Genomic DNA, 24,344 nt, shown 5'->3' on the forward strand with positions numbered 1-24,344 from the left:
CCTGGCTACCCTGAACACAAGAATCTTGCTTAGAACCTAACCAAAACCCCAGGTTGCTAAGCCCAGAACTCAGCTTTCAGAACCCTGTTTTAACAGTTACAAACCTGACTCCAGAGTCTGGAAGAAAGGCCCATCTGTGAAAGGGGAGGCGCCTCTCTCATTCACACACTGGACAGAGATGCTGTAATTTGTGGCTGGCTGTAATCCTTGCAAGGTAGAAGCAAACGGTGGGACAGGGACAATCGCTGGTGGAACATCACGGCCACTGTGCAATTCTGTCACCTGCGAAAAAAGCAGAAAGACTGAAAATTTATATCTAAAATGAGGAGATGCAAACATGAGGAATTGTCAGGGCAGCACTGAACCCTGGATTTGCAACTTGCCATTACAGGAATTCTACACCAAGGGGGGAGGGGTGTGTGCTGTCAGATAGCTCCAGGTAAGAACATAAGAATAGCCATTCAGGGTCAGACCAATGGTCCATCTAGCCCAGTATCCTGTTTCCACAGTGGCCAATCCAGGTCACTAGTACAAGGCAAAATCCCCAAAAGTAACAACATTCCAGAATCTCAAAGAGTAAGCAAGATTCCAGAACCCCAGATAGTAGCAACATTCCATGTGGAAATCTCCAAATAGTAGCAACATTCCATGCTACCGATACCAGGGCATGCAGTGGCTTCCCCCATGTCTGTTTCAATAGCAAACTATGGACTTTTCCTCCAAGAATTTGTCCAAACTATTTTTAAACCCAGCTACGCTAACCACTGTTACCATATCCTCTGACAATGAGTTCTAGAACTTAAAGGTATTTCCATGTAAAGTCCCCTAGTTTTTTGTACTTTATGAAGAGAATGAAAAATTGATTCGCTTACTCATTCTACACTACTCAGGATTTTGTAGACCTCAACCTCCTCAGTTGTCTCTTTTCCAAGCTGAAGAGCATGAGCCGAGTCATTTCTGGTATGAGCCTCTAGTCCTATCCTTCTTATGGAAAATGGAGCTATATCTCTGTAGATGCAACCGAGTAATAACAGGACTGCCGACTTGCAGCCATAGATGACAAGGTGCTAGGGCAGTCTTCATGCAGGTTCAGCATCTGCTACTAAAAGTGTGTATGGGCAACTTAGGAGGAAAATCGGTTTGTTCATTTGTTTATATAAAAAGTGCACTGTTAGTTGGTGCTACACCACTTGTGTGGGATATTAGAAAGGTGTTTTATTTTTTGATTGCTCATGTATTGTTTATCTTGCAGTGTTTAGATCTACCAATAAAGAGATCTAAACAAAGTATATATAATAATAGAGGAAGGAAGTGACGTCATCCTAGCGCATGGCTGCCTAAATCGGGAGCTCCGTAGGGGCCGTTGTGAAAAAGTGCTTTTCAAGCTTCTAGCGCTAAATCGCGCTTATTAACAGGATCGCGTTTCGCGGGTGAGGCCATGGCGACGCGGAAGAAGCTGGATAAATTCAAATATTTCAGCGACGGAGGAGAGAAAACGGCGTGTGAGGCGCAGGGGAGTGCCGGAGACTCGATCAAAATGGCCGCGGGGCCGTCGGAGCTGCTTGATGCTGGGACTGTGGAGCTTTCGGGGGAACTCAGTGAGACGGTTCACAAGACCTTTCAAACATGGTTCCAGGATCTGAAGAACGAAATAGTGGGAGTGTGAGTAGATGTTAAGACTGCTCTGGCTGAGCTCCGGGCGGATGTGGGGGAGCTGGGAGCCCGAGTGTCGGCCTCTGAGGAGCACGTGGAGGTCTTGTCTGGCACAGTTACCGGGATTAAGGAATCCACAGCACATTTCTCATCTGAGCTACAGGAGTTACAGGCGCAGGTGGAAGATCTGGAGAATAGGTCACGCCGGTGTAACCTGCGCTTTAAAGGAATCCCAGAGGGGGAGGCATATCGTGACTGCAGGAGTGTGGTGCGAGAGTTCTGTTGGAGCCTTCTGGGTGTTGATGGAGCCGAGATACCTGAGGAGATTAAGCTGCAGAGAGCGCATCGGAGCTTAGGTTCTGTGAAAGGTCCTGGCTTTAAAGATATCATAGCCTGTTTCACAGATTATTCCCTTAAAGAGAAGATTTTGCAGCTGGCACGGCGTCACCCCCATTTTCGCTGGAATGAGTTGGAAGTGGGCGTATATCAGGACCTGGCTTGGTCTACACTGCAGAAGCGCAGGGCGTTCAAGGAAGTCACGCAAGTGCTGAGGGATGGTGGCCATAAATACCGCTGGCTGTTCCCCTTTGGGGTCTGGCTTACCGTCAACGGGAGGTCTCGAAAGGTGGCTACGGTCACGGAAGCCTGGCTAGCTATGAAAGAGCTGGGTTGTGTGAATGTTCCTGAAACGGTGCCAGTACCTGCGACAGCTAGCACTTCGGGAGGACCTGGTGCTTGGTCTACAGTTCTGTGCTCTGGCAAGCGAGCAGCTAAACCTGATGATGAAGGAGACTTCTTATTTTGATTATTCCTTATCAGGGCCGTCTTGATTGGGATGGACCGGGAGAGGTACTGAGTGGTGTGCTATCTCCGGTCCGGTTCTTTGACAGAGACTCTGCATTTTCTGATGTTTCTCTTTAGCTTTACTGGCGGCTTGTTTTGCTGCAGTTTTTGGTTCTGTATTGCTGTTATGGGGAGCTGCTTGGGCTAGTCACCTGGGGTAATTTTCACTTTCTAAGGACTGGCTAGACCTTCACTGAAGGGGTCAGCTTTGGGGATGGGGGGGTTTGGGACAGAGTAAGAGTAAACTTTTAACTATTGGATCATGGAATGTAAACGGTTTGAACAGTCCAGGTAAACGTAGTATAGTGTATCGCGAATTGAATAGATTAAACTGGGATATCTGTATGCTTCAAGAAACCCATTTGAGACCCAGACATGTGGGAGTCTTGCGGTCCTCTCACTTTGAGCATGTATGGACGCATCACAGTGTTCAATCTACCAAAAAGGTGGGAGGACTGGCAATTTTTATTCACAAGGGTTTGGGGTTTACTGTTTTGAAGGTATATAGGGATGCGGGGGGAAGGTGTTTGGCACTGCAGGGTACATTGCAGGGGCATCTTATCACTGTGATTAATATCTATGGTCCTAACGGGGGTCAGGCGGCCTTTTATGGCTCTCTTAAAGAAGATTTGGTTAACTTTGTTGGGGGGGTCAGTATATTTGGGTGGGGATTTCAATGTCACGTGGTACTTGATCACTCTCAGGGAGGACCTCGGCCTTTTTCACGCGCTTCTCATAAAGCTTTTCTAGCCTTGATGTCCTCCCTGGGCTTGATTGATGGCTGGCGCTTGCACCACCCTACTCAGAGGTCATATACACATTATTCATCTGTTCACAGTTCCTATGCTAGGATTGATAGTCTTTGGACCCATCGTAATCAGTGGGGGGGAATACGGGCAGCTGAAATTGAAGCTATACATATCTCTGATCATGCACCAGTCTGGATAGCTTGTGAAGGCTACTGGGATGTGGGGCATCATCGGGCCTTTTGGAGACTTAATGAATCATTGTTAAAACATAAGGAGGTAGACAAAGAGGTGGGGGAGGCTATTACTAACTATCTGCATGACAATGATAATGATATGGTTGGGGACTGCATATTGTGGGATGCTCTTAAGGCTGTGATCAGAGGGGTCTTTATTAAATGGGGGGCCCGTCTTAAGCGACAGCGGGAGCGTAGAGCTATATCCCTTCGGGAGAGTTTGATTTCCCTGGGGAGACAACACCAATGTTCTCCTGACCCAGAGGTTTTTGCACAGCTATTGAGAGTGCGACATGAGCTTTCTCTTTTACAGATGGAGAATATTGACTACTACAGACTACGATTGCGCCAGACGATATATGAATATAGTATATATGAATATAGCTTTAGCTGGAGCGCGCCTTGCTCGGTATATTAAATTGAAATAAGCACGAACAGCTATTACATGGATTAGAGATAAGGAAGGGGAGATGCAGTGTACTGACGGGGCTATTAAGAAGGTTTTTCTTTCCTTTTACACTAAACTATACGGGAAAGTGGAGGGAGTACAGTTGGAATCTATCACGGCGTATTTAGATAAAGTGACGTTGCCACGCTTGGAGGACTCTGATATAGCTTATCTCAATAGTCCTGTTTCCTTGGGAGAGGTACTGGGGGTTATTGCCAGATTGAAATTGGGAAAGTCCCCGGGTTTGGATAGGTATACCAATAGTTTTTACCAACAATATCGGGTTGCTCTAGCTCCTTTATTGGTCCAGGTTATTAATGGGGTGAGGGGAGGTAAGACGTTACCGCCATCGATGGAAGACGCGGGTATTTCTATTTTACTTAAACCGGGGAGGGATTCTACTAGTTGTGGTGCGTATCGGCCCATCTCCTTATTGAACACCGATGCAAAAATTTTGGCAAAAGTTTTAGCCCTCCGGCTGGGGAAGTGTTTGCCTACCCTGATTCATATGGATCAGTCGGGGTTTATTCAGCGACGTCAAGTCAGTGACAATATTCAAAGAACGTTGCATCTTATTTGGGAGGCGCAGCAAACTTTGGATAAAGTAGCTCTCTTAGCAGTTGATGCAGAGAAAGCATTTGATCAGGTGGGCTGGGACTTTTTATGGCAGGTCATGGAACGGACGGGGTGTGGGGATTTCTTCCTGGCATGGGTAAGGGCGTTTTACCGGTCTCCGAGGGCGACTATTAGAGTAAATGGGGGTTACACGGAGTTTTTTGCAATTGAACGAGGTACACATCAGGGCTGCCCTCTCTCTCCGCTTTTGTTTGCGTTATTTATTGAACCCTTGGCCATCCGCATACGAGAGCATCCAGATTTGAGAGGTGTATGGATTGGGACTCAAGAACACTGGCTTGCGCTGTTTGCTGATGATGTTTTGTTATATGTGCGTGACCCAGAATTCTCCCTTCCTATCTTGTTAGGCCTTTTTGCTGAATTTGGCTTGGTGTCCGGTTTTACTGTTAACCCAGATAAGTCGGAACTGTTGGGAATTACCGTGACAACTGATGATGAACGGGGTTTATCGGGGAGATTTCCGTTTCGCTGGGCTTCTGAGGTGCTTAAGTATTTGGGGATTTATATTTCTCAGGATATTTCTCAGTTATATACTTTGAATTATACCCCTATAATTCGGCAGATTAGGGCGGATTTACAGCGGTGGTCTGGGTTGTGGTTGTCATGGTGGGGACGGATCGCGGTTATTAAAATGAACATTCTGCCTCGTTTATTATTTCTTTTCCAAACATTGCCTATACCGCTCCCTTCGGTGGTGTTCAAAGAACTCCATGCCTTATTCTTTAGGTTTATATGGAAGGGGAAACCGCCTCGGATTTCTCGCCACTGTATGTGGTTGCCTCGTGAGTCTGGGGGGCGAGCGCTTCCCAATTTGTTTTGGTATTATAGGGCGGCGCAGTTGAGACTACTGTTGGATTGGGATATAGCTGAACAAAAACGGGTAGTTCAATTGGAACAACAACTAATGGGTACTCGGGTTTTACGATCCTTCATTTGGTCATCTTTCACAGAACGTGTGGTTTTGAGAACTTTGAACAATCCTATTTTGAATCATCTTTTGAGGATATGGTGTGAGACGCGGAAGAAATGGGGGGCAGGGATGGTGCCGTCACTCTTGGGGGCGTTGTGTGATGAACCTTTCTTCCCGGCAGGTAGGGAGAGCTTGGTTTTTTTGCGCTGGGAGCGTCTAGGGCTCCAGACATTTTCGGATGTCCTCCATAAGGGGATTTTGGTATCCTTTGAGGCCTTTCGGCGGAGTACTGCTTTACCTCAGGGGGATTTTTTGGCTTACTCCCAAACCCGCCATTTTATTCAATCGCAGGGATGGTCTGGGGAATCGATCAAGTCACAGGCTCCCTTGGAACATCTGTGGCATACACTTCGTAGTCTGCCCAAACCCATTTCAGTTCTCTATCAATATTTCCGGGGTTCGGTTGTCTTTCATCCTAAATACAAAGACATTTGGGAACGAGACTTGGGGTGTTCTTTTTCGGAGAGGGAATGGAACCAACTTTGTCTTGAGGTGGGTAAGGCCTCCTCTTGTGTTCTTATACAAGAGAACGCCTATAAGGTGTTTACCAGGTGGTATTATACACCAGCTAGGTTACATAAAATGTTTCCGGGGTCTTCTGCAATGTGTTGGAGGTGTGGGGGGGGGGGCTGTGGGCACATTTTTACATATATGGTGGGATTGCCTTCCTTTACAAATTTATTGGAAACATATTGTTGGTTGTTTATCACAATTGTTACAATTTGTGCTTCCGTTGGTACCAACGGAATGTTTATTGGACTTACATAATGTGTGTGAACATGCTTGGCAAACCAAACTTCGCCGTTGGGGTCTGGCTGCGGCTAAATGTTTAATTGCTAATCACTGGAAAAGATCCGAGGCACCTGCTATGTTAGAATGGTCTCTGAAATTTCATCAAATATGTACCATGGAACTTTCCATTGCCAAGCGGCATGGGTACTATTTTTCATCTATTCGAACTTGGACTGTTATTATGGACAAGATTGATACTTTGGTTTGAGTTTACTGGGACTGGGGGAATTGGGGGGATTGTTGCTGTGGGGATAAGGAACAACAGGGAGTTGTCCACTTTGCATATTTCAGTTTCCTGGGGAAGGGTGGGGGGATTTGCGATTCATTGCAGGGGATATCTGTTTATCAATGATGTTTTCTTCTTGGTTTATGGTGATTGCTGATTTTGCTGTTTTCTGTTTTGTGACATATTATGGAGTCATTGAGCTTTGATATCCACATTTTGCTTGTATAACATAAAACTTTTAATAAAGATTTTCAAGTTAAAAAAAAGTATATATAATAATAATAATAATTTATTTCTTATATCTAATCTAATCTCATCCTTAGGTTTGTATACCGCATCATCTCCACGTTCGTAGAGCTCGACGCGGTTTACAGTAGGAGAAATAGGAAGGAACTACAACAGAGGGTTAGAGGTAGAAGTGTGAAGAAAATTTAGAGGACTTGGGATGCCAAGATATAAGAGTTTCCTTGATTCCTAAGTTGGAGGGAGACTTACATTTTTTGAGAAAAGCCAGGTTTTCAGATGTTTGCGGAAAACTTGGAGAGAGCTCAAGTTCCGAAGACGGGAGGTAAGGTTGTTCCAGAGCTCAGTGATTCTGAAGTGAAGGGAGGTCCCAAGCTTTCCTGTGTGGGAATGCCTTTTAGCGAGGGGAAGGATAGTTTTAATTTGTGGGAGGATCTGGTGGTATTAGGGTTTGAGGAATTCCAAGAAAGAGGGATAAAGGGAGGGAGGATAAAGTTCGAAGCGGTTTACAATAAAGATACATTTGACAGTACATGGGATAGACTTCCAGCTTCCTTCAAGGTAAATGCACAGTGCCATTTATTGGTCTCAGAAAGTGAGATAGAAGAGCAAGCAGGGAAGAAATCGAAAGCAGAAAAGGAAGCAAATTGTAAAAATAGCAGCTCATCATGGTGTTCACTGGCACCTGGCTTTAATTCAGTCACTCCCCATGGGTTAAACTTGGAGATAGATCTCGGTCCTTTTCTATAAAACTTTTCATAAGATCTTTTCAATATCATTTATAAAATGTACTCTGGGTATGTGTTGCTCCTAGTTCTATGTACAGGTCAAAATATCAACAGGTCAGTTTCACCAACCTAGAACATAAGCACATAAGCAATGCCTCCGCCGGGTCAGACCATAGGTCCATCCTGCCCAGCAGTCCGCTCCCGCGGCGGCCCAAACAGGTCACGACCTGTCTGAATCACCAGAAGGGGCCCCCTTGCCACCTTGGTTTCCCATTGAGTCCTATCTTCCCATCGAAGTCCTAACCCTCCGGTCTTGCACATGCACTTGAGTGGCACTTGAGTCATACTTCTGCTACATTAGCAATTTTTTTTTCTTTTTTTGTAGAGTTCCCTCTTTTTAGCATCAGTTTATTTCCCTATTGTGAGAGATTTATTTATTTTAAAGATCTCAGCCATTTATACATTTTCTATGGTATTCATTTTTATTTCTTGCAACCCGCGTGAATATCAATAACATGCTTTTGAGGCTTTTTTGCCTATAGATTTAAAGAAAAACATTACTATCTGACCTGAGATTAACAAAATGTGTAGTGGCATAACAATCGAAATGACTTCCTAGCTTGAAATCTTTACGCCATAAGTGTTAGATTCCCTAGAGCAGTGTTCTTCAACCACCGGTCCATGGACCAGTGCCGGTCCACAGAAATTTCCTGCCGGTCCACAGGGCCAGCACGTGCATGAGGCCCAAAACAGTGTTCTTCAACTGCTGGTCCACGTTGCGATCGATGCGGCGTTATCTTCGAGCCAGCTCCCTCTTCCAAACTGATTCAGTACACAAAGCCACGGGCAGTGGCTCCTACGGGCATCCTGCGCCTGAACCGGAAGCCTTCTCTCTGACGTTGCAACGTCAGAGGGAAGGCTTCCAGATGAGGCACGGGACGTGCAAGGTGCAATTAGTACTATTAAAGGGGTGGGGTCTGGGGTGGACATTGGGTAGAGATGGGAGGGGTCTGGCCCATGACTTAGCCCAGTGTTCGTCAACCGCCGGTCCACGGACCGATGCCGGTCCACAGAATAATTCTTTTATTTCTGCCGGTCCATAGGTGTAAAAAGGTTGAAAAACACTGCCCTAGAGCTCCCTAGTAATAAAAATGCTGGGAAAAAAGAATTATTCTTGGCACTATGCCTTTTTTAATATACCTCATACTCCTAAATAATTTTTTTTCTACTCAACTCTTTTTTTAAATTATTTATACATATACATTTTTAGACTTAACACCTTCCTCTCTAATAATTATGACAATAGAAAAATCCTCTGGAAGTTCTGGATCTCTGACTGAATTTGCATAAACCAGAGCCAATCTAATCCTTAAGAGGCAGCCTGCACCCGTGCAGGATTTTCTTTGATTTTCCTGCGCTTGACTACCTCTCAGAGCTAGAAGATATTTTTTTTTTTTAGTATTAACCACCTGGTTTTTACATTTACACATACACCTTTTCCATAAGTATATCTTGAGGGACTGAGGATAATTCTTATTTTTATCACTTTTAATCCATTCTCTCTCAAGATACACAAATGTTTACAGTCAGCATTTTTCTCTAACACCTGCTGTGATGTTTTAGACAATGTATAATTTCTGCATTTTCATTCTGAATAACTCTTCCATAAGTTTTCTTCATTGAATGTTTCTACAAAATGTTTGTGTTCATAGAGGTATCCTGGCTCTTGTCTCTAGGGCTGCACGCAGATTATAATGATCCCCCGTCACAATTTGGCTCCAAAACCCTGTTTGATTACCTAAACAATAAATCATACTTATAAATATCTTTTGGTGATGTTAAGATTGCAATACAGATCAATGCCGTTACTTGGAAATAGTACTTGATTCAACTCTGTTGTTCAAGCTCCAGATTAGAGCTGTGGTATCTAAGGCTTTTTTCAGTTGCATCTTCTGAGGAGATGAAAAGATTATCTATCTGTGAATAACTTTCGATCTATCATTGCTACTATATTACCACCAATTTTTGATTACTGCAATTCTTTGTATCTTGGTCTCTCAAAATATATGATATTTGTGTTGGCCCCAGAATGCTGCAGCATGGCTGGGTGACTGCCAATGTGTCACGATCAGAACATATCACACCTGTTTTGCAGGATTTACTTTAGCTGACAATACAATCCGGTATTGAGTTTAAGGTGTTATGCCTTATTTATAAGGCCCTGTTGTTTTCATTTCACCGTTTCAATGATACCAGCACTCATGTTCTTTATGCTCTGTGGACAGATTGTTATAGGAGGTTAAATCTTTCAAATCTGTGAAAAATTTTTGACCAATCGGCGAACTATGGTCTCGATACAGGGGGCTTGTCTGTGGAATGCTCTGCCTGTGGAGGTTAGAACATCATTTGTGATTTTGCAGTTCAGAAAGCATTTAAAGACAATACTTTTTGAAAATTCTTATTAGTGATTTGTTTGATTGAATAGTGCATTGTTATCTTATATGCTGAGACAGGTTTTAGTGGGGATTTTTTTTTTATTGCGTTTTCTTGTTTTGATGACTGTGATGTTATGAAGTGATTTTATTATGTATGCTTTGTTGTAACCTGTGCAGAATTAATGGATATTGTGGATAATATATCTTTTAAATAAATAAATATTACTGTATCCTGTACCTCTAGTCTTGTATGCAGACAAGAGCGCCAATACCTGCTTTTCACTCATAGTTCTAAAGTGGCTTGACAATCAAATTGCAGCCCCAGTGATATATTTTTGCACTTTTGGGTCTTTAAACAATATGGGTTCAATTCCCCTCAGTTCCCCAGCAACAAATAATCTTTCAAAGAACACTGGGGTCCTTTTACTAAGGCGCACTAGCCAATTTTATAATAATAATAATAAATTTATTTGTATATACCGCCATACCCGAGAGTTCTAAGTGGTTCACAACAATTGGATAAGATACAAACAGTACAAGTTATTTAAAAAGACAGCAATTGAAGGCATCTAGTAGAAGAAATACATAAAATATAAAATGCATGCAGTATAAAAGAATGCGGAGAATTTTACAAAGCAAGATACAAATATTAAAAAGTATTAAGACTCTGGTCTATTAAATAATTGAGTTTTTATCTGTTTTCTAAAATCCAGGTAAGAAGAGGCTTCTAACACACACCGGGCAAGCCAAATATTTAATTTATTTGCCTGAAAGGCAAAGATTCTTTCACAAAACCTTTTATACTGGCAAACTTTTACTGAGGGATAGGCGAACAGATGTAATCTTCGAGAACTCTTGTTTGTATAACTCAGATTAAAATGAGAGTTTAGGTAACTCGGAAGCATACCGAATGTTATTTTATAACAGAAACAAGAAAACTTGAACAGAACTCTGGATTCAAATGGCAGCCAATGGAGCTTTGATAGGAGGGGGTGATATGTTCCCTTTTTTTTTTTTTTGGAGGGGGGGGGGGGTTTAGAGTATTCCTTTGTGGCTTTCCATCACTGGAACAGTGTTTCCTCAGCACTTCCCTTTGGTTTGCTTTATTTAAATATACTCTGTCAGCTTCTGCATTGATATGTCACATGTTTGCTGTAAAAAAATATTTTTTCAGAGAGTTGTTCATCACTTTTCCTCTAGCAAAGTTCTTAAGATTTTTAAATTTGTATACTTGAAAGTTCTTGCTCTCTAAGTTATTTTCTTTGGTGGCATCTAATTTACTTACACACTTATTCATAAAAGTGCTGCCTGTGTTAGTTTTATTATCTTAATATTTATTTATTTAATTCAATTTGCTATTCTGTTCTTCCCAAAGAGCTTGAGGGCTAATAATAAAAAGACAACATTAAAAGTGGCCTAAATCGGTACTTGGACGATCAAAAAGATAGATCGTCCAAGTACCGATAATCAAAGCTGGTTTTAGATGTATCTAAAACCAGTTTAGACCTTTACCCTGCTTCTAAACGCCTAGAGCGAAAAGAGGCGTTTTTAGAGGAAGGGAAAGGGTGGGAGGTGGGCCGACCTAGACTTAATTGTACAGCAAGTATAACCAAAAACTTTAACAGGTTGCCCAGTCGAAACTTATATGTTTTGACTTAGATCAAGTCAAAACAGGTATAAGTTCTGAATAGGGGACGCTGAGCTGATCACAACTGCTGTAATCAGCTCAGCAGTCCCAGCAACCTGCCCACCCCCCACTGCAACGATCATGGCAGGAGAGATGCCTCATCTCCCTTGCCGTGATTGCGATCCCCCCCGAACTGCTATGAGAACCACCCATGTGCCTAAGGCCCCGCCCACAGGAGGGGCCTAAGGCAACTGGGCCAATTCTGGTTGGCCCAGGTGCCTAAGGCCCCTCCTATGGGCGGGGCCTTAGGCACCTGGCCCAATCAGGCTCTAGGTCCACCATTCGGAGGATGGCAGGCCTTCTATCCAGACTTGGGACCCATCCGTCTGGCCAACGTAAAGTAAGTTGAGGGAGGGTGTCGGGGGTTGAGGGGTCAGGGGGTTGGGGGGGTTTGAGCGGGGGGATCACGGGGAAGATGTGCCATGGGCTGGAGGGACTGGGATCCCTCTTGCCCCTATTTGAGGGGGGGTGTGGGGTTCGCCTTCCGGCAGGAGGAGTTGGGCTCCCTCCTGCTGGTATTGTCAGAGTGGGGGGGTCACGGTGGGTGCACCTCGGCAGGAGGGGTTGGTCTCCCTCTTTCCGGTATTGTCTCAGGGGGGGGAGTGCGCTGTGGGCAGGAAGGCCTGGGATCCCTCCTGCCTGTATGAGGGATTCGGGGGGGGGGGTTCAGGGGCTCGCGCTTTAGCAGGAGGGGTTGGGCTCCCTCCTGCCAGTATTGTTGAGGTTCTGGGGTGGGCATCTCTCCTGCCGCGATCGCGATTCACCCTTCCCCCCTGAACTGCTGCGAACTGTGGCAGGAGAGATTAGGCATTTCCCCTGCCGCGATCATTGTGTGTGTGGGGGGGGAGGGGAATTCTGTAACCGGTGTTGTTTTTGACAGACACCGGTTACAGAATCCAGCTTTTAGGCAAAGGACTGGCCCCTACTTCGCCTAAAAGGTCTTGTTTTGGGCGTTTAGAACTTGGGCAATTTTTGGGTTGATAATGTGTTCTAAGGTTAGACGTAGTGGTGGTCTGGGCGATTAAACTGCTGAATGTAGAAGTAGGCCATTCTCAAACAAAACCTCATTTTGGATGGTATTTTTTGTTAATGGACATTTTCCCTGCTGCTACTTTCAGCGTTTAGGGCCTTAGGCCAAAAGTGGACTTAGACTTTTTTTTTAATTATGCCCCTCCATATTGACATATTTGGGAGCCATGTATATTTTGCTGTCTGCCTGTATTTTATTTCCTTTTTATGGTATTCTATTGGATAAATTACATTGTATTCAGAATATTCATAATCATTTTTAGCTGTATGTATTTATTGCTATTTATTATTTATGTTTGGTTTTAGCACACCTTGACTCCTGAAGCAGGTAGCTTACTGTCAAAATTGGCCCCATGTTGAGTCGTCTTTAATTTTGAGTGCTTTGGAAATAAACTTTTGATCTATTCATGCCTGGCTGCTGGAAATCATTTGGTCCACCTTTAGTTCTTCAAAAAACTGTAAGACAAATTAATTTTATATTTGTGTAGACCAGTGCTTCTTAAGCATCTTTGGGAGGAGGCACATCGATCCAGATGCATTTTCAGGATTACCACAGTGAATATGCACAATAAATTTGCATACAATGGGCCTCCAATTAGAGGCTTGAGAAACACTGGTCCAGTGGAGGGGTTTTCAACCTAGTCCTCAAGATACACGAGCCAGGCATGACTTATGATGGCCTTAAAAAAGGGTTAATTTTTAGGTTGTGCTAAGAATTGTAAAACTGAGTGAATTTGATGATACTTGTAGCTTTTATTCAGTGCTACTAGGATCAGACTGACTAGTATTTATCTTCAAAATGTGTCTAGGTTTAATGTTCTCTTTTTGTGTCTGTACATAGTTTTTATCTTGACAATGTTTAAAATGCGATGCTACTAGCTTTTTTCCTGGCCAATGCAGTGCTAAGAAATGAAATTTCTCATCTGACAGATGCTTGTACTTGGAAAGAGAAAAGAGAATTTCTGTGCCTAGAACAAGAAAGATTTAGCCAAAAGGTCACTGTGTTCAGGCTCTGCTGCCATAACAACAATCCCACAAAATGATCTAAGTAGAAGTGACCTTGGCAGAATTCTACCAAGGCAGCCCGGCAGAGCTCAGCCACTTGCTGAGGGCAAAGGCTCCCTGGCCATTCATGTTTTTGTCATTCTAGTAAAGTTGGCAACAGTAGCGTAAAAGAAACAATAATACATTTAACCCTGGAGAAACACCTTCCATGGCTGCTAATGAAAAGGCAGTTGTGTGTTCTGCATGCCTGGAGCTACTTGGACATATGCACCCTATTTGACTCTTTAAAAAAAAAAAAATTAGCTTTCATCTTAAACTACTATTGAGAAAAGTGGGTTACATTCAGGTACAGCAGGGTTGTGCCTGTCTTCAGAGGGCTTATAATCTAATTTTGTACCTGCGACAATGAAGAGTGAAGTGACTTGCCTGGAACACAAGGAGCAGCAGTGGGACTTGAGCCCTGGTTTCCCTGCTTCTTAGTCCACTGCTCTCCTAGGCTTTGCCTCTAACCTAGAACTTATATTAACCCAACAAGAAATGTTCCCTGACGGAGCATAATGCTATATTGTAGCCTAAACACCAGTGTTTTTATTGTTCACCAATAAAGCCTTTGCTCCCTCCCTTTGGCTCTTTACGTGACATTGTATACACTAAGAAAATCACTGGTGCTTGTCTAGAAGATGCTTCCTCTACTGCTTTACATTAGGCCCACACGCAGAATTCACATGTTCTCCTTCCCATCCTTAAAGAGCTGCCGCTACAAAAGATTCCTGGACAGAACTCTTGCCTCCCAGGCAGGAAAATGGAATGACTGGCTGGGAAACATTATCATGCATTCCTCATTCTACTTCAATTTTAGAAAAGCAATAAAAACAAATTTGTTCAATCGATTGTAACCTAATTATCTTATATTGCACTGTACCTCAAATACGATGACTTTGTATTGTACCACTTCACTGTATTGTACCACTTCGCTGTTTGTCCAGCACCTCTTATTGTAAACCGCCTCAAACTATCATGGCTTTGGCGGTATATAAAATAAAAAAATATTATTATTATTACACATGCAATGTTTCAACCTCTGAGTCACCCCCACCCTCATCTAAGCTCTGGAATCTTCCACCCAACCAGATAGCTCTGTGGGCTCTAGAAGGGCCATTTGGCCTTTATCTGCCATCATGTTTCTACTGCAAATGCGCACGAGTCGAGTCTCTTTCATTTGAAAGGAAACTCTACAATAAGAGGGCATAGGATAAAGTTAAAGAAATACTTTTTTACAGAAAGGGTGGTAGATGCATGGAACAGTCTCCCAGAAGAGGTGGTGGAGACAGAGACTGTGTCTGAATTCAATAGGGCCTGGGATAGGCACGTGGGATCTATCGGAGAGAGAAAGAGATAATGGTTACTGCGGATGGGCAGAGTAGAGGGGCCATTTGGCCTTTATCTGACATCATGTTTCTATTATAAGGAGAAGGATCTGAATGCTGGCCTGACATAAGAAAACATCCCACTGAGAACTCTAATTAACAGTATCATACCTGTACTGTGCAAAACTGAAGTGGGGAGTACCCATCAAATCCTGGATTCCATGAGACACTGGCACTGGTATCAGAAACATTGGTTACTAGCACATCAAGAGGTGCAAGAGGCAAAGCTAAAAATTAAAAACACACATTAGTAAATTTAGAAGACCACAAATAATATCACATCTGCACATTTTACACCACATTGCAGTCCAAGTTGTTAAAGCATGTTCTCCAAGCAGAAGCTAGCTTCTGAAATACCCCTGTGCACTGAGCTATTTCATGCACCAGGCCTCCCTAAAAGCAGAAATTCATACCCTTCCAGCATCTGCAGGTTAGTGGGATCCTGGCTTTCAAGCGGCAGCAGTCTCACTCTGCATTTCAAGCAAATATAAAGTCTCTATGGATATGCTCCCAGGTATTAAAAACTATTTTGTGACCATTCATGAGGTATGAACTCCTGCAGTATGCCCTAGAATTTGAGCCAAATCAAATTGATTTAAAAAAATAATCTTTTAAATCAATGGCAAAAACAATTAAACTTCTTTATTAAATCCAAGTCCATTAAAATTATTTTTTTTGGGGGGAGGGGGCAGCAAAATGAACCAAACCCAAATTGCAAGCAAAGGGTTACATTCCTGCAATTGTCTGTACTGATATCACTACTTAACAAAATTTTATTTTATTTTTGTTCCTGGGTAATAAGTGTTCTTTCTTAATTGCCTATGCCACAAAAGTATAGAAAATGGCTATCATTTCCCTCAAACTTTGCTTATGTTACCAGGACATTGATATTTTGAAATTTATCTTTTTTGCAGAATATTCTAGATAGATGCAAAGCTGAGTAAATTTAGGGGCCCTTTTACCTACTCCCCAGAGAGAGAGAGAGAGAGAGAGAGAGAGAGCAGCTGGTTAGAGAGTGAGGGAGACATTGTAGATCCAGTTTACAATATCAGTGGTTCAGCTGATGAGAGAAACCCATACTATATCAAGCCAGAAAGACTTCTATGACTTAATCAGAGATTTTCTCGGTCTCACCAAGTCCAATAGTGGAACTTGTTGGATGAAAATGTACAGGTCACAAATCAGAGGAAGCATCACCAAGCTTTTTCCATCTTCTTCACCCATGAAGACGGGCTCTGCTTCTGCCACAATGTGACCAATCTGTTAGAGGCAATTAGAATTGCTTGTAACCCAAAAGAGTGGCATCTCTTAATTGACATCTCAACCAGGAGCATCCAGGTGCAGCTCCATAATGGGAACAAGTATCTGTTTCTTCCACTGACTTACTCAGTGCATCTCAAAGAGGATTACAACAGCAACAAGAACTTACTAGACACCGAAGTATAATAAGTATGGATGGGAGGTCATTGGAGACTTCAAAATAGTGGCATTCCTAATGGGTCTCCAAGGTGGTTTTACCAAGTTTCCCTGCTATCTTTGCCTTTGAAACAGCAGGGACACAAAGGTGTACTACCAAAGAAGGGACTGGCCACAGCAGACCAAGTTCTCTGTGGAGAGAAACAATGTCAAATGGGAACCACTGGTGCTGATGCCACCCCTGCACATCAAATTGTGCCTAATACAACAATTTATTTCCCCCCTAAAAAGGAAATAAAATACAGGCAGACAGCAAAATATACATGGCTCCCAAATATGTCAAAAATAAAACACGTGGAGGGGCATAATAAAAAAAAAAAAAGTCTAACTCTAGATAAGGAGTCTAGCTCTAGATAAGGAGTCAGAAGACTTCAAGTACCTTCAAGACATCTTCCCTAATCTGTCTGAGGCAAAGGTCAAAGCTGGTGTCTTCATTGGACCACGGATGAAGAAGATCCTGGAGTACAAGGAATTTCCCATGAAGCTAACTAGGAAGGAGAAAGAGGTTTGGAACAGCTTTGTCTGCAGTGCTGCGGGGCTTCCTGGTCAATCAAAAGGCCAAAAATTATATGGAGTTGTTTGAGAATCTGGTGAAGAATTACAGTAACATGGGCTGTAGAATGTCTCTCAAAGTTCATGTCCTTGATACTCATCCTGAGACATTCAAGGAGAACCTGGGAGCATACTCAGAGGAGGAAGGTAAGCAGTTTCTTTAGGATATACTGGACTTCAAACCCCACTACTAAGGACAATATAATGAGAACATGATAGGAGACTACATACTGGGGGCTGATTTGTGAAAATGACTTACAATATAATCTCAAATTATGAAAAACTATTCACTTCTAAATCTTCTATAGTCATCTTTCCATAACTTCAATATAAAAAAAAAAGGTTAATTGTAATTCATATGTTGCTTTTTATGACTTTATAAGACTAAAAAAATAAAAATAGGGTTTTCTTTCAAGGTTTCCACAGCTGGCATTGTTCTTGTTGCAGGTTTCCAGGTCTCGCTGCATCTTGCCAGGTAGAAGCCGATGTTTCAATACAATACAATACAATAAATCAATATCTAGACCACATAACCAGATAGTTCTATGCGGTTCACAAAAGAATAATAAGGATACAAGGAATAATCAGAGTGTAGGAAATCGAATTACCTATAAATTTGTTGAAAAGATGAGTGTTCAACTGCCTTCTAAATTGAAGGTTAAGAGTGAGATATAGAGCACAAATGCCTGAAATCACTGTCATATGTAGCAGCCTGAAAGGAGAGTTGACGTTCATAAAATCTTTTAAATTTACAGCCATTGACTGATGGAAAAACGAACAGAGCGTGGGTTTTTCTCAGATTTTTCTGGGATGAAAAAATGAATAACTCTATAAGATATTGTGGGGCCTGACCGGTGACAACTTTATAGTTCCAACAACCTAGTTTAAAAATAATGCTCGTTTGCACAGGCAGCCAATGCATTTCGCAGTACAATGGAGTAACATGATCGCACTTTCTTTGATTCTATATAAGTTTAATTGCGGTATTCTGGATAATATGTAGTCTTAAGGGATTCTTTTTGAATCCCGCAAGATATATTGTATTGCAGTAATCAAGCTGGCTCAACACCAAGGACTGAACCAGAGTTCTAAATGCTGGAGCGTCAAAGTAAGATCTAAGTGTGCGCAGTTTCCATAGCATAAAGAAACACTTGCAGACCACATTGTCAACTTGCTGTTTCATGGTTAAGTTATAATCCAGGGTGACACCTAGTATTTTAATTGTAGGATGGATTGTATATAGATTAGATTTTACTGACATTAACAAATCATAAGGTAACTGTCAGAGAGATGCAATTTGTTTTGTCAGCATTCAATTTCAATTTTAATTCTGACATCCAAGCCTCAATGGTGTAAAAAATGGCTTCAATAGTATGAATTATATTGCTCAATGATGTTTTACAAGAGAGAATGAGAGCAATATCGTCAGCATAACTAAACAATTTTGCTCCAAAGTTGGATAGTCTTGATCCAAGAGATGAAAGATAGATGTTAAAGAGTGTTGGGGGAGAGTGGCAATCCCTGAGAGACTCCACATGGATTTTTCTATGAGGCCGAATTAATGTTATTGACTCTGACTTGGTGCGTATGGGATTCTAAGAAGCCCTGGAACTATGAATAGACTTTATCATGAATTCTGATGCTGTCCAGGCATTCCAGAAGCTTTTTGTGGTCTACCAAATCAAGGGCGCTAATCAGGTTAAACTGTAATACAAGTGCATTGTGGCCTTTACTAAATAAGTTGTGAAGATAATCTAAGATTGCAGCCTTAACAGTTTCAGTACCGAATTGTGATCGAAATCCAGATTATGAATAACTCTACTGAACTCTCTCTCATCGGTCTAACTTCTTCAATTCATTACTTTAAAGACCATTGTAAATCCTCCATTCTGATTTCCCTAGACTTTACATCTGCCTTTGACACAATTGATCATTCCCTACTCCTTAAAAGACTAGAATCTATTAGCATCTCTGGTACAGTTCTGCAATGATTCTCTTCCTACTTTCAGGATCGAAACTATAAAGTTAGCTTCAATGACTATTTCCTCCACTAACTACCAAAGCTATGGAGTCCCCCAAGGCTCAATTCTCTCTTCCCATCTCTTTAATATCTTCTTGACACCTCTACTTACTCTAGCCCAATCTATAGGTTTCAATGTATTTACATATGCCGATGACATTCAACTGCTCCACCCCCTAAATACTACATCACCTGATGAAATAACTGAAAATCAATCAAAAACTCAATAAAATCAGTTCCTGGCTCCGGCATAACAAACTCTCACTGAACATCCTTAAAACTACCAGTGTCCTTTTCTCACTCTCCCAGATGAACATCCATGTTTATCCATTTGCACTGATTCTTTCCCAATTCAAATGGACAGTAAAGTAAAACTTCTCGGGGTCAACCTTTACAAGGACCTCACCTTCCATGAACAAATTAGTGCAGTTATACAGAAATATTTTCATAAGCTTAGGCTCATCCGCTCTTATCTCTTCTTATCTTGATCTCCTCTCTATCAATATCCTGATTCACTCTCTTGTAATTTCAACCACAGACTACTGCAATGCTCTTTATCAAGGTATAATCCAAAAAGAAATCCGTCGTTTACAACTATTGCAAAATACTGCTGTTAAATTAATCTATCATGCAAAAAAAAACGTTGAACATGTTACTCCTCTCCTCTGTAAAGCACATTGGCTACCCATCACTCATCGCCTCATCTATAAAATACTCCTCCTCACCTTTAAAAGAAAAACCTCTAACCAACCAGCGTTCATTAATAAAATATTGATCCCATACTCATCATCCAGGGCCTTCCAATCTAACAATCAAAACCTATTTTCCATACCATCAATACGCAAACTGTTTTACGATACCACTCACAAATCCATTTTTTCAGTCATCGCCCCCTCTCTATGGAATGCCCTTCCATTAGATCTTTGATTAGAGAACTCTCTTGAAAAATTTAAAGCTAAACTTAAAACCTCTCTCTTTAAAGACGCCTATACTCGTTAGTATCAGTTCTCGTTTCTCAAACCCTCAATTCTCGTGAAGCCCTGAAACACTAAAATGCTTCTTTTGAAGCGATCTCCACCCTAATGAATCACCACTCCCCATTTACTTCCCTTTTATATTAATTGTACTTCGATGTATTTAAAAACTTCCCCTCCCCAACTTCCCTTTTGTTCCATGTATTTCAATGTGAACCCATCTAGTATTTTTAATATTTGATAAGATTTTGCTTTTATTTACCTTTTTCATTTATTTTTTTATCTCATTATATTGTACAGCATTTAGACACTTGTTTTGATAGATGGTATATCAAAAATAAAGAAACTTGAAACTTCCATTATTTTAATAAAGAAAAGTATAGAGGCAATTGGCCTATAATTATAGACTTTAGATATGGGTTCTTTTGAGTTCTTAACAATAGGCATAATTATAATATGTCCTTCAGTGTGTGGGAAGGAACCTATTTCCAAAAGATTAGATAGCCAGTTATATAAGTCAGATTTCAGGATTAGTGAAGTTTTTTTCTTGAGTATCGGGGAACAGAGGTCTAAGGCACAAAAAGAGTATACGTATTTATTGTACAATTTAATAAATTGTATCCATTCTGGCTTTTCAAATGATTGCCATAGTTGGTCGGCGTGAATATTATTTTGTTGCTCAACTTGTTCAAGAGTTTTTATAACTGTCTTTGAAGGGCAGGATGATCTTAAATTTACTACCTTTGAACTGTAAAAGTTGGCTAAATCACTAGAAGTTGGAATCGATGTATAAGAGAATTGAGTGTAGTGAGAAATAGTGAAAGCATTATTAACTATCTGAAATAATTTTTTTGTATTAATAGTTACTTTGCCAACTTTAGAAGAATAGTAAACCTTTCGCTTTTCCTTAATCAAAAGTTTATAATTATGGATCTCTTTACCCCAGTTTTCCCTATCTAATTTTGTTTTTAACCATTTTCTTTCCAGATGCCTTACTACTCTCTTCATTGTATGTAAATCTGTGTCATACCATTCCCTGTTGTCTAACCATTTCTTGACATTATGTTTAGGGGCAACAAGCACAATGCCAGCTGCAGAAACCCTGAGAGAACATCTTGAAACCTACAAGAGACTTTTCCATTCTATGGACTTTTACAACAAAATTCAAATTTTTGACCAACTGACATTCCTGCCAAAATTCAAAATTGTTGGACTACCCTTTTCCCAATCAGGTCTGTGAACCAACTGTTTACTAAGTTAAACTACAGACTTCAAACCTGAAGAACACCACAGCATGGTGGCTGAAACGTCAGTTTCTACCTGACAAGACATAGCGAGGCCTGAAAACCTGCAACAAGCATGGAAATTGGGCATTTTCAACTTTTAAATAGGTAATTTGCAAAATTTGACTATCCTGGTCACTAAGTTCTATGGAAATAGACATTTTCTATACTTTCCTAACTGCTCATGCTTAACAAGTACACTTACTGCCCAGGAACAAAAACTGTGTTACATAGTGTATTTACTACACACTGCTGGGTCTGCACCAGCATAAACCTCCATAAAGCAGGTTGTGTTATGAGTAAAATTGAATTGCAAACTGGGATGACATTAAACAGTGAACACACTGAAATCCAATTCTTATCCTTCTGCTACTGAAAAAGTATACAACCACCTCTACATATCCTGAAGAGAAGGCAGCAAATAACAGCTTATATTCATTATAGTCTGAGCTTCAATTAGGGTGTGCAATGCCCAATTGCATTTTAAATTCTGCACACTGAGCCATGGGGAGAGAAGAGGGGTTCACCGTATATACTACAAAGCTATTTTCTCCTTTTGGAATATATAGCGCTATAGGTATATCCCAACTCATTTAGCTTTTGTGTCAAAAAAAGTTGTAAAATCACTTTACTTCAAATGTTACTGGAGCAAGTTAGAATGCACCAAAACAGGCCTTAATCATCTTTAGATAAAGCTAAAGCAAATTTCCTGACAAAACTTAACATGCCAGAGTTATGCTTCCTAACATGGCAGTTATACTGTGTATGTGTGTATTTAAGCCCGTTACATTAATGGATGCTAGAATAGATGTGTAAACTTTTAGCACAATGGGGCACTAAGGTCTTTCTTTCTTTGCTTCCTGCTCTCCCTGTCCAGCAGTAGTCCTGCTCACTTCCTTTTACCTCCCCCCCTGTCCAGCAGTACCCCTTCCCTGCTCCCCCTGTCCAACAGTAGCCCTTCTCCTTTCCTTTTGCCTCCCCCCTGTCCAGCAGCACCCCTTCCCTGCTCCCCCTGCCCATCAGTAGCCCTTCTCTCTTCCTTTTACCTCCCCCCTGTCCAGTAGTACCCCTTCTCCCTTCCCTGCTCCCCCTGTCAAGCATCTGCTAGCCCGGGCAGCCTCGGGGCTTCTGCTAGGCCTGCCCGCCTCGCATTATCCAAGTGGGCCGGCCTAGCAAAGGCCCCGCGGCTGCTTGATGAAACCGCAGCTGCTGGTCCAGGGGTGAGAAGAAGAGGTGTCCCGGCAGCATAGGAAGAAGGCAGGAAGTCAGCCAGCGTTGGAGATCGGGGCAGAAGCATGAAATCAGCTGAGGTAGGCACGGGTGATCGGCGGCAGGCAAATTATTGTACTGCGCATGTACGGCATGGAAGCACGATGCACGGAGATTAAAGTGAGCATGCGCGCTAAGGGTTTTATTATGATAGATAAAACACTGTACCAAAATCTGATAAACTAATTCCATTCATCACAGTGCAGCCTGAAAAAGGGACAGGACAGGGCCACCAAGTACTGCCTGGAGGAGTTGAGTAATACTTGAGTATGCCTGTGGCCTCAGCTCATTCCATGTTTTTTTTATCCCTGACTTAATTCTGGCTTGTTTTCTTCTGACGATTCACAGCTGGGTGTGGACTTGCATATCAAACAGTCTCCATGTCTATCTCTTTAAAAGGTTTCATACTCTCAGCTTAGCCAGGGTCCAATAACTGAGCCCCTCCAGTGGAGCCAGGGCATTACTTCCTAAAGTCTCCCACTTGCCTTTTGTATTACCCAGGTTCTTAATTTCAGGAAAATGGAGATTATCATCTCATCACACAAATCCTGTATAGTACTCTGCTTCTCAACCTAATCTATTCTATTCTCTAGGAGGTACCTCTGTTGGCAGGACAGCATCTCACCTTTTACTCGAACTGTGGCAGTCCGAGAAGAGGAAAGTCCTTTCTGGTTGTGGGCTTCACACGAGAAAACCACATCTTGTTGAATCCCTATAGATTAGGGGGGGAAAAAAATTTCAAACATTTAGAAAATGTATTCTTGTACAACCTATTAGATAACTTAACCATCACCAGATCAAGGCTGGAATACTGTAGGATTTAAATGAAAGCAAGCACTAATCTATTTATGACAGGAAAGCTGGCAACTATTTTTAAAAATGCAGATTTTTCGATATCTATCTAACAATTTAAATGTTACTACAAGACTTTTTGCCATTTTTATTTTATTTTTGAGAGAAAATCACTGTCCAGAGTTCCTGCGATTTTCTTGTGCTTTCAGTGTGATTATTCAGAAAAATCTCAAACATGTTTGGGTACTGCTGTTGTGCCAATTCTTGTTAGAAAACTTTGCAAAATATCCTGTTCTTGCACATTAAAGCAAGTACTGAAGAGAACTCCAAAAAGTTTTGAAAAAAAAAAAAAAAGAGATAAATAAAAGCAAAAGAAACAGCAGTAAAATGGACATTTAAAAAAATTTAATAAGAGAAGCAGGAGGTAACGATATTTACCCAACTTTTTTTTTCAAAATTTCTTTATTAAAGAGTTCTATATAGATCTTATACAATAGTCAGAACAATCTAGTAACAAAAATACCCTCAATAGAGTCAAAAGTAGAAACAACAGAGAAGCATAAATCAATACCAAAAGTAATTACAAAATGAGTCCCAATTCTCTCCCACCCCCCCTAAAGACTCCCTCTCCCAAACCGAAGAAACTATATTCAGCGGGATTACAAATGATGTGAAAACTTTTTCTCCCCTCCTGATTCCTTCTATTATTGCATATATGTCATGGTGAATGGTTACTGATCTTTAAACAAAAAGTGTTTATCTATGTTCCTTTTCGTCTAATATTATATGATATTATACTACTACTTCATTTATTTAAGGAACTCATCCAACACTTATGTGAAAAAATAACCGCCTCCCTTAGTTATTCAATCAA

At 41.5% G+C, this 24,344-nt stretch overlaps 1 protein-coding gene across 1 annotated transcript in view; it reads right to left on the reverse strand.

Moving 5' to 3' along the window:
* The window catches only part of TYRO3 (TYRO3 protein tyrosine kinase), a 203,089-nt gene that overhangs the window by 91,962 nt on the left and 86,783 nt on the right, over positions 1-24,344 (reverse strand). Inside the window, exons 5-7 of the mRNA XM_033952099.1 lie at positions 23,304-23,390; positions 15,216-15,331; positions 105-282 (exon numbers count right to left, since the gene is read on the reverse strand). Of these exons, the coding sequence (XP_033807990.1) occupies positions 105-282; positions 15,216-15,331; positions 23,304-23,390 (381 nt within the window). The remainder of the gene's footprint in view (positions 1-104; positions 283-15,215; positions 15,332-23,303; positions 23,391-24,344) is intronic.

This window comes from Geotrypetes seraphini, chromosome 7, assembly GCF_902459505.1.
Source record: "Geotrypetes seraphini chromosome 7, aGeoSer1.1, whole genome shotgun sequence".
Classification (NCBI taxonomy): Eukaryota; Metazoa; Chordata; class Amphibia; order Gymnophiona; family Dermophiidae; genus Geotrypetes; species Geotrypetes seraphini.